Genomic DNA, 11,580 nt, shown 5'->3' with positions numbered 1-11,580 from the left:
TGGGAGCATAGGAATTCGGTTGTATTCAAACAAGGTGTTGTTGATGCGGAAGAGACTTTTTTGATGGCTCAACTCAAATCATGGCAATGGCTAAAGCACAAAGGTCACCGTTGTTGTTATTCTCTGGCTGATTGGATCCTAAACCCCCTTACCTGTATCAGAAGCTTTAAGTGATGGATTGCTGGTAGGTGCTCTTGAGGAGAGGTATTAGATGCTGCAGGAACAGAGTCAAATGCAGAGGAGGCGTCATCAAGAGTAGACATGAGGCTTGTCAGAAAATACAAAGGGGGGCTGGAGAGTGTGCAGGGGGCTGGTGTGCTAAAGCAGTAGGTGCTATAAGTAACAAAATAGCACGGAAGATCATAGGAAGCAGATTAGGCCTTCTGGCAGTGGAATAGAGGCGCTGGGCAGCCACTACCCTGCAGTCTGTGATCTAGTGGAGTCTTCCACTAGGTTGGCCCAACAATTGGCAAGGAGGAGCTAACCGTCCAGTTTTGAGTGCTAGGAGAATGGGAACTTGATGCTGTTGATCCTTTGCAGTGTTCCTAGCTGGTTCTTTGTCTTTTGACTTTCAGGGACCAGGCAGTTGGAGGGTGGATTCAGAGGTTGGCTGGCCTTGACTGGGCACCACTGTAGGATAGTGTGGTATGGTCTCATGTTGGAACTTTTATGCTGCTGACCGGTTTTGGTGCTGAGTGTGAAGCAACATGACTTAAGCTAAGCACATAAGTAGTTGAGGTAGCAGGCTTTATTGCTGCAGGTGCTTGTTCAAATCTGGTTTCTTGAAGTGCGGTCTTTGCCCAGGACATGCTGGATTTAGCTGAACAACAAAAGCAGGGAGCTGCTGGTCACTAGAGTGGAGCTTGCTGCTGGAGGAGTCTCCTTTGCTTTTTTCATTCAAACCACAAAAATTTCTGTTGTTGGTTAAATCTGTGTGACCTTGTCTGCATCCCTAGCAACAAGGAAAGGATCAACAACTAACAGTTTTTTGGCTTGAGTCATATGCTGCGTTCTATGGTCATGTTACTGATATGCTTGGTAGACGCATGGGGGTATGTAGTGGTCCAGGAAGCAAAAGCAGCAAGGTCTGGAGACCCTTTAGTTTTTGCTCTACTTGGTTATGAAGTGCTGGTCACTCCTAGCTGTTAGCATGCTTCCCCTAGATACGTGGTAACGGTGAGGAAGCTTTAGGGGTCTGCTATCTAAAAGTGCAGAGCCATTTCTTGATGGACTCATCCCAGCTTGTGTAGCACGGGTACACTTCTTTCTGGTTTGGTTGTTAAGGCAGTCAACGTTCAGGTCAGATGGTGAAGGACCAAGGGTGTGCTTTTGGTCTCGAGGGGTGATGCTTGCTGTGATGAATTACAGGGGAGGAATTTTAAACTATCTTAGGCGGTAGTTCACTACCACAGTAGGCTAATAAAAGTGAAGGGGGTGGCTCATCTTCTGTAGGAACTTGAGACAACAGAACAACTTGGAAGAATGAGGTTTGGAGAGTAGGCACCACTTAAAATGTGGTTATGGGTGAAACATGGCGTGCAATCATTCAACTATTCAAACGGTGTGGAAGTGGACGTCTGGAAGCTAGGGGTCTAATGCTGGGTGCACAAAGTTCATTTGGAGGGAGCATACCATTTGCATCTGGTGCAAAGGCTAGTGCAGTTTGTGCAGCATCCTGTGGCAATGAGCTGCTGTTAGTGTTACTAGTTTTTGATAATGGTTGTTTCCAAGGTAGAGGTACTGGTTTTTGGGAAGATCTACATAGTTATGGTTTTTGCAATCTAAAATACACCTGGTGAAGTAATAGAAGTGGTGTAAGGAAGCAGCTTGTATAGAAATTGAATTGGTATATAGAAGGACTAGTGCTATTGAAGTTGTAGGAAGTAAAACAGATTTGGGGAATGATGGTTTGGTGTGGATGACGGTTTGGGATGGTATGCAGGAGATAAACCAGCATCGTATGATATGATGACTAGGTGAGATTGTTGGTTTGATGTGGAAGCTAGTGTTGAATGCTGGATGCTGGTTTGTAGGTTAAAGGTGCTCTAAGCCAAAAACTTCATTTTACAAACAAAGTTAAGACAATGCAGGCGTGCAGGTTTTCTTTATGGCACTTTTTATTCAAATGTGGATCCAAAATGCAGGGTGTTGGTCGTTGATGGAGCTGCAAGGGATTGCCTGATTGTTTAAATCAGTGTAGTGAGGGTATGTTGGTTTGGAAAGCGCTCTTAATGTAAAGTGTTACAGTAGTTTATTACAAATGGCTAGCTGTTCATGATGCTTAATCCCCAACTTCTCTGCTTGAAGTCTGAGGTCCAGTGGCAACATACCCAGATGCATTGGCTAGGTTGGAGAGCTCCCCTTTCCCTTTGGGTTTGTAAGGGGAGAAGGGGTCCCTAGTAGGTTAAGATCTTTGTGCTTTTTGTACTGATCTGCTAAACTCTTAAATTAGATAGGGGTATGTAAAAGGGTTTGAGACACCCCTTAAGTGTCTCATTTAATTTAATTAATTTATTGCTGATAAAAAAAAATGTATTTCTTTATCACTCTCATTAAGAGGAGAAATAATAAACATAAATAAGGTGAGAACAATTATCATGTAATTAAATATAATAATAAAGAGATAAATTAATATACATATATACATCTCATGCACACTTTCATGCTATCAAATTTTTCTCATTTAAATCCTCAAGGTCAAAATTCTACCTACAAATGAATTTAAACTTATTGACATTTTATCATTCATTCACATTAACCAAATAAGATTATGTTAAATGATTTTAATTATAAAATAAAATAAGATAGTAAACATAATGGGATTACGGACACTCCACAAAGTAAAGATAATTATAAATTAAACAAAAAGTAAATAAGATAATAAGTGTCTTCTTCCTTTACCTACATATTCGAAGATTAATATTTTATCACTTGTGACACCCTTTTTACACTAATATATTTGTTTCTTAACTTGTTTCACAAACAAGAGGGAGGGGGAGGTGAATTGTTTATGAAAGACTTTCACAAACTTTGAAGATATAATGAAGTTCAATGCAGAATCACAGTAACAGAAATCCAGAAAGCAATCAAACAAAATTGTTTAAGTTGATTATCAGAAAATCAACCGGTTGTTTTTGCAATTCAACCGTTTGTTTTTATCAATTTAAATGAGTTTTGGACAAGAGAAAAGCACACAAACAATTTATATTGGTTCACTCTTGTCCCAAAAGCTACATCCAATCCTTAGAAACCACTGGGTATCTACTATGCAATCAAAATCCAGATTACAAATGCACCATCAAAGAAGTGACCTTGAACACCTCAAGTCACACACTTCCTTTGACACACAATCACCATAGAAATCAGAACACCCTCTGATTCTGCACTTACACAACAATATTCAGAAATTCAAGAGATACAAAAAGGATTACACCTGATGGAAATCAAATCAAAAGATTACAACAATCCTATTCCACTTCTTTGAGAAAACCCAAAAGCTTGAATGAAAATCTTGAAAACTCAAATCTGTTTTCCCACTTTCACAAATGTCTAAACGTTGTTCTCTCTTTTTAAGGAGCGTATAACAACCTTTTTAAATACTCCAAAAGTTTGTTAAAAACATTTAAAGCATAAGCCTATTCAATTAGAAAACATTTAAAGCTAATTTGCAAACTTAACAAAAATTCTGTTATGGATTTTCAAAAAACAATCGGTTGAATTTTCGAAACAACCGATTGAATTGATTTGACAGCAAAGTCAACCAAGTCAAACAACTTCAAACCCTTTTCAAAAACCACTAAGTGTCAAACAACCGATTGAATTGATAAAACAATAGGTTGTTTTTCCACTTCTTTATAAAGCAATCTTTTTCAAAAAAAGGATTTGATTCCAAACAATTTTAGATTCAAACAAAGAGTGGATTACACATTAATCTACCCAAATCCCACCCACACAAGCAGCAACTTCAGCCTTCCATTAAACACCATGGATTTGGAGACATCAAAGCTTCAAGATCATCCTTGATCAACATCCTTTTTCTACTAAAAGTGGAGCATCCCACACCTCTATTTATAGTAAGATTTGTCATGATTGTGTTTCTTTCAGTTTGAATTATGATTTGGTTTGAAATGAAATGCTAGTTTTAACAGATAGTTTGTAAGGTGTATGTGGGTGTAAAAAAAATGTAATTACACTTGGAAGGTTGCTAATTGAAGAGAATGCAAGAAAAATGTAATAAGTTTATCCTTTACATTAAATTAGTCATGTTATAAATAGTAACTAAGGGTAAAAATCTTCTTAAGTTGTTCTTATCTGTGGCGGTGAATGGAATTTTGTGAGAAAAAAAGGCTTGAGTTCAGAAATTTATAATGTACAAATTTTCTATTTAACCTATTAAGACCCTAGAGGATCTCATATCAATTCAAATGGTCTAAACTCCTATGTAGCTTCCTTCAAACACTTAGATGAGTTAATCTTATATAAACATATTTTACCAATATGAACATTCTAATGTGTGTAGTATGTAGTTTTAGTTAATCAAACACAATTTTCCTTATCATATATGAAGTTCTTTAATTTGTTAGACAAAGCATTGAGTTCGCTTGCCCTTTAGAGCTCGTTAGATGAAGTGTGATAAACAAAGCCTTGAGTTCCTTTATCCTTTATGGTTTGTTAGACGAAGTGTGCCAGATGAAGTCTTGAGTTGGTTTGTCCTTCAGAGGTCGTTTGACGAAGTTTTTCATATTATTTGACATATATTACTTATGTTGCTTAATATTAAAACCATCCATCTATGAAAACACCAACCAGCACATCCCAACCATAAAATTTTCCAATTAAAATCAAATCAACTTTGACTTATACACCAAGAACTCCAAAACAATCACTCTTGTAAAAACTTATTTTTCCTTCAAATACTAACTATCAGTAATATTTTTCTCATCCGGTGTAAATGTAGATGAACTCAATTAATATTGAAGTGATTTATTGTCTTATAAACAAATGTAAATGGTCTTATATATTTACATTAGTTTATTTCATAAAAATGACAATTCTTACAGTATCTATCTTGAGATTAGTTTCTAATCCTAACCAACAAATATAAAGTGACTGAAATTCAGCTTTGTGCCATAAAATATGCAACTAGTATTCATCAAATCTGCACCATAAATTATGCAGCTAGAAGTCAACAAATTTGCACCACTTAAGTAGTAGTTATGCAGCAAATCTGCATCAATTTTAAACATAAACCAGGGGCGGCATCAGTCTTGGTGCTCACCTTGTGCACAAATCATTTTTTAAAATCCTTGGTATTAAGATTAGCAAAAGGTGACACTCTATACCTCTATGCTTTGGTGCTTGCTAAACCACAATCTGTTCGCGACTTTGATGTACCTCCAAGGTTTGCAGCTCCCATTTTGTTTCCATAATCACTTGTGTCTTGCTGACAAGAACAACAAAGTGACCCACCAAAAAACTCAGAAACGTGTACCCTTAAAAAACCCCACAACCCTTGTTTTACCTAAACAAGAACATTGACACAACACCATATATAAGGATATATAAGGATGATCACAAATGGAAGGTAAAGGACCATAAAGACCAAAAAGGTATTCTTGGCTCCTACCTCTTACCAAAGACTCTCTTCCATCATAAAGCCTTACCGTCCAACATTGGAACTGTCCAACAAGATAATCACAAAACATGTGATTAGGGGTAGCTCCCTTACCACAAAAAACATTTGACTGCTTTAATCTCATTTATGCTAACCTGTTGTACACAAACCACTCATACACTGTTTTCTACTTAACAAAATGTGTAGGATCCCAAATCATCACTTAGCATTCAACACAACTACCAGGACCCCAAATAAGGACCTGCACCATATTCAGTATCTGCCTTTAGCAAAGCACACAACACACTAGCAGCTTGAGTAATTATACTTCTAGGCCCCTGTTCAACCCATTTTGCTTCGTCACAAACGTCCCCCACCCTTGTCATATTCAAACTTTTATCTCCACAACATAGGCTATAAATACTTACCGCATGTGGTCAAACAATTGGTGACAACACAAACTTCCTTCGCACTCACACCGTCCAATGTAACCTATACACTCTTTCTAAGATAGACTTTGCTGCTAAACAAATTATAGCATGCATCGGTAGCACATAACACAGACAATCACGGTTTCACGGTCGCATCTCACAGTCGTGTTCGACAGTCGCAAACTACTCCATCGTTGAGTACGAAGGTTCTCACGGTCGCACTGCTGAATAACCTTCTCAAGCGCTCGCACTCGAAAATGCTCAAACTCGTACTCGAAAATGCTGAAGCTCTCCCGTTTTCAAGCACATTTTTCAAATAAAACAAAAATAATTATTTGCATGGGTTGAACTTCACAATTTTATTATTTATTTAAATTTAATTTGAAAATGCATAGCGTGAGCTTAACGTTCAAAGCTTTAAGTAGTATAGCGTGGGCTTAACCTTCAAAATTTGAATTTTTTATTATTATTTATATTTTAGTAGTGACCATTTTGATCAACACAACATTTTTTTTAAAGTTTGTGTGAGTATAACCCATACTTTCCCACACTTTTTTTTTTGAATTTTTTTAATCATAAAGGCTTAGCTGACACTATTAAATATCCATAGTGTTGCCGTTATTTTTTATTTTTTTTTCAACTGTAATTTTTCTTGTAGTGTCTATTTAAGATTCAACTACATGCTTCCTATTGATAATGTGACACTGAATGCGAGTATATTGCACTCTCTTAGACGTGATTGCCAAATAGCAATTTTTTTGGATAATCTGATTTAGGTTTGGATGTTCGCTCAAACTTGGATTGTATTGGTTCAATCCAATTTTTTGACTACTTAGATGATATGCGATGGAAACCAAATTGATGGCTGATACAATTTCTGGTCCTACTTGTCAAACTAGGTTTCATATATAACACTTTTTCAAAGATTAATTGCAGTGTATGTATGCTCTTTCTTTCAAAAAAATAAACCTTCAATCCAAAAACATCACATATCCTCACACATCCTCTCTAATCCTCACAAATCCAATTTCTCCCTTCTCCATACATCTCTTCCTCAATCTGAGTATTAGTGAAATAATTGTTAACAAATGAATCTTACTTTTTGATTTTGGTCTTTATAACAACTTATATTGGGCATTTGGGCTCATGGGCTTTTCCTTTTGAGTAATGATTATTTGACATCCAAAAGAAAAGTGTAATCTGGAACAAAAGAAAAGTGGGTGTCAGAAAATCATTTCTCTTTCCTTTTATCGTATATTAATCTTCTTTTGATTGGGTCACTAGTCCCTTGACAGTGTTTAAGCTACAGTTAACCAGCTTTTCATAATTGAGATTTCTCATAGAGTCAAGAACATCTTGAGTTGAGAGAACATATATAAGTTCTGTTAACTATTATTTGCATGTACTGGGTTCAGTTCTTGTAGTGTTCCTAGTATAACTGTCTCTGGCAACATATATGTACTCTTATTTACATCTGGTAATCGGTTTCTGTCTTCTGCATATCAAGTCCCCATCATACGAATGAAGCACCAAATAAGAAGCTTCATAGATTTAATTCACAATAGCTAAGTAGTAAAACATATTTACACCCTTTTAAGATATGCGCTATATATTTTTTTTTCCATCTGAATGTTGTAGATTTTATTCTATACTTTATTTTTTTCTGCTTTTCTTTCTTGATTGTAAAAAGTTTCATGGAACAGAAATTCTATAATAAAATATATATTATTTTAACACACAGTACAATACCATTTTACAACTCTTTCCTTAACATAGTCGCATATTCATAAACGCACCAGGTGCATTTAGTATTTTGTTTGGCACTAAGGATATAACCTAGCTGATAATCTCATTTTTTATACACGTGGTTAGGAATTGAATCTCTACCAACATACTTAAGAGATTCAACATTCTACTAACCGCAATGCACTTTGTTGGTACGTAGGGGCATTTATATTGTTTAACACACTACACAAGCATCTTCCTTGACTATTACCTGGGCTCCAATTATAATGAAACGTTCTATGTTATGCATGGTATCTGCAGATAAATATATAGCTTCTACAGATCCCATTGCAAAGACCTCCGCGAGATACAGTAAGACACATTTATGGTTGTTGTTCCATCAGCACTGGGAGGATAATATGGTGAATCTTCTGCATATTCTGTTGGCATTGACATCCAATGCAGACTAGTCTTCCAATCTGCTTCCCTCAGAATCCTTAATATTTCCTTCACCACTACCTTGCTTCCCTCTGCTGACAGATGAACTCCATCCCTAAGAAAGATATAATATTATTAAAATTATCTTCTTGTCTTCAAACAGAAATAAAAAAGTTGAGCATGTGCGAGAGAATATATGTACTCACGTGAAGCTAACATCCAACCAGTCATCCCTTGTCTGAATTGCAGACCACAGATTAATGGCCTTGATGTTCAGCTCCTCACTAAGCTCCATCAGTGCGTCTGCATATTCTCCACAGGATTCATTGGTTCTTCCTGACTGCGTTGCACTGTATCCAGTGCAGCCAAAAAATCATTAGAAAATACTTGTGGGGTGGACTAAAATGTTATCTAGCTACTTAATTTAAGGGCATCCAGATGAGATATATAGCGATAACGTGTTACTTTTTAGCAGAAATGTTATGTATTAGTGTAAAAACACCAGTATCTATATAAAAAAAAGGTTATATATAAGCAAAGAGGAAGCGTATATATATGTACCTGAGCTTTTTGCGGAGTAGCTCTTCATTGATGGGAGGAGATGTGAGAAATATAATGCGAATATGGTCCGAGAGGCTCTGACAAATATTTTGATATATACATGTCAAACATTGCAGCGTCAAATATTACAAAGAAAAGACAAAAATACTATTTTATGACCAGTTTGGTTTTACATTTCTGAAATGATTTTTGGCTTCTTAAACATGTTCCTGTCGTGTTATGAATAATGCTTGATGTGGAAGATTAAGTCATTACCTTAAGATGGTTAGCGATCTTCCTCATGTTTTCAAGATATTCTTCAAGGGGAACGTGAGGACCAAGACCAGAAGAGTGAGGGTGAACGGAATCATTACCACCAAAGTACACAATCACCAATGACGGTTGCACAGGAGCATCCTGTGTTCAAGAAAATAACAAAGGGTCACTAAGAATCGCCCAAACTAGAACTCATCACACATTATCTAAACCTTAAGCTCACCGTCAACAATAGAACCAAAATACAAAAGCAACATCTCTTACTTCACATACACCATTTGTCAATAAATAGAACTTAATAGTTAATAGTGTAATAAAACTAAAAGAAAATTGAAATTGAGTGAGAGTAGTTGCTGAATGTGGGTCCATGCTGTTTCTAATTCTCATTGCTAATCTGCAGTAGACCAATTCAATGCTTTTTGACCTATATATTACTCAAATGAGATGTTTTTAAAGACAGAAAATAGAATAAAATGTGCATGGCAGTGAAGATGTTGTTTGATGTGTACCTTGGGGAAAACTTCATCCAGAACATCCAAAGCTTGCCTTGAATTCCAACCTGAGTATCCTCGCAATATTATGTCCGCCTGTGTGGCCACGTCAACGTGTGATAAAAACAAGGATGTTAAAGACGAAACTATATATAAACAACAAGTTCTTAGTATATCTTCTGATAGTGATCAAATGAAATATTACGTCCCTTATTATTATTTTTTTTACTGTCTTTTAATCTTACTCAAATTCTAAAGAATGTGTATATTATTTTGAGTAGGAAAATTAGATAGAAAAGTTACTCAGTTATATTTAGGGAATAGGTTTGAAGTGTATATTGAATCTAAAACCTTTGTTAAATAAAGAAATTAAAACTATAATAGTATGAAGCAGAAAGATATAGTTTGTGTGGTTGGAGAATATGGAAGTTAGTGTAGCTGAAGGTATCGGTGTTAGAATTAAAATGAAGGAGAAAGAAAAACACCTTTCTAGCATACAAACTGGCTAGAATACCACCCCAACCACCATTGTCGAAACTAAACTGAACTATAGAAGAGCCAAAGAGCACAATCTGAGGTCTTAAGGGGCCAACCATCTTTGCTTTTCTACTCTTTTACTCAGCTACACACACTCTGCTCATATATGATGAAATACACTCAGAATGAGATCCAATTTATAGATGCAGATTAGTGTTGCCACGTTTATGGTCGGCAAGAAAACTGTAACTAAATGGTATATTATATTGCACATTTCATCATGGTTCATGCCTCAACCCCCACCAATAGAATATTATTCAAATGCTTCATAATTTGATTCTGAATATTCCTGTGAGGGTCCAACACTTGTGTCATACTTAACACTAGACAAAAAGAAATCCAAGCACATTTGTTGGAGAATACTAAAGGCTAAAACATAGGGATCTGTGTCAACAGGTTATAAAAAATTGTTTAACACCAAATTCAAGGATATATGAGATTTCATTACTCACCACTTATCTATCCAAACAATTTCTTCACACATATATTTCAATAATGATAACTTTAGTATCTTTCAATGGTAATTTACAATTTTTTGGCAGAATACTTTATACCAATACTTGTTCTCATCACACCCATATTAAACCGATCTAAGTGTGTTTAACAAGTTCAATACTCTTATTTGCTAAACATCTACATATCCAATATTAGACCTGCATTTCGCTTAAGTTGAATAGGTGTTACTATTATTATTATTATGATAAATAATAAAAAAAACATGTTTTCTCCTAATGTAATTGTTTAACATTTTAAAACATAATATCATAGTATAATGATAATATTAATGACCAAAACCCTAAAAAAAACATTACTGATTTCTTAAAGTTTTGGTGGATAGGATCATACAAGCTCACATGCCAGAGCAATTCTTCAAGCTTAAACAAACGCCTATAGAAACTCTCACAAATATTTTTTTAATCTTCTTCACATGATAATCAAATTCTAAATTTCGTCCTTAACCGTAAGTCTAGACATATACCGGATCGACTTTTATTAATCGTAGTGAAACTTTTAACTTAATTAAAAAAATAATAAAACTTAATCGCATTCCTAATTATTAAAAGTTATAAATGAGTTTATTTAATTTTATTAAAAAATTAATCTTATAATCACTACGAGAATTTGATTATATGGGCGTAGGAAAGACACTCAAAGAGACTCCAACCCAAATCCTTAATTCACCCAAAAACTTTAACCACTATATAAATAAATTAAATTTCAATTGTACTAATAAATTGAATAATAAAATATATCATTAAATATATACAGATAATATATGCAGACACATTATTACTATTCTAATAAAAAATAATATATATATATATATATTTAAATTTTATTATAAAAAATATTAAGGTCTAACTACTATATTTAACATTTGATAAATAGTAAAACCTAAACAATCTATCTATTTTAGAAAGACAAAAACACGTATCAAAATATTGGGGTGTAATTTTTTTAAAACTTTTAAATTATACGAGTTGTGTGGATTAGCCTGTCCCACTCTACACTTGGCCCGCACGGGCTG

General features: G+C 35.1%; 1 protein-coding gene across 1 annotated transcript; it reads right to left on the bottom strand.

Moving 5' to 3' along the window:
- Positions 1 to 7,751: 7,751 nt before the first annotated feature.
- LOC137824168 (GDSL esterase/lipase WDL1) lies at positions 7,752 to 10,228 on the bottom strand. Its single transcript, XM_068629647.2, has 6 exons — positions 10,001 to 10,228; positions 9,534 to 9,611; positions 9,025 to 9,165; positions 8,770 to 8,846; positions 8,415 to 8,558; positions 7,752 to 8,323 (listed from the first exon to the last, which is right to left on the bottom strand). Exons 1-6 carry the CDS (start codon positions 10,109 to 10,111, stop codon positions 8,107 to 8,109), a joined length of 768 nt encoding a protein of 255 aa, XP_068485748.1. The 5' UTR covers positions 10,112 to 10,228; the 3' UTR covers positions 7,752 to 8,106.
- Positions 10,229 to 11,580: the final 1,352 nt, after the last annotated feature.

Source organism: Phaseolus vulgaris, chromosome 8 (assembly GCF_051622355.1).
Source record: "Phaseolus vulgaris cultivar YP4 chromosome 8, ASM5162235v1, whole genome shotgun sequence".
NCBI lineage: Eukaryota > Viridiplantae > Streptophyta > Magnoliopsida > Fabales > Fabaceae > Phaseolus > Phaseolus vulgaris.
Note: the sequence above shows the minus strand (reverse complement) of the source record. Positions and strands in the feature narration are given on the sequence as shown.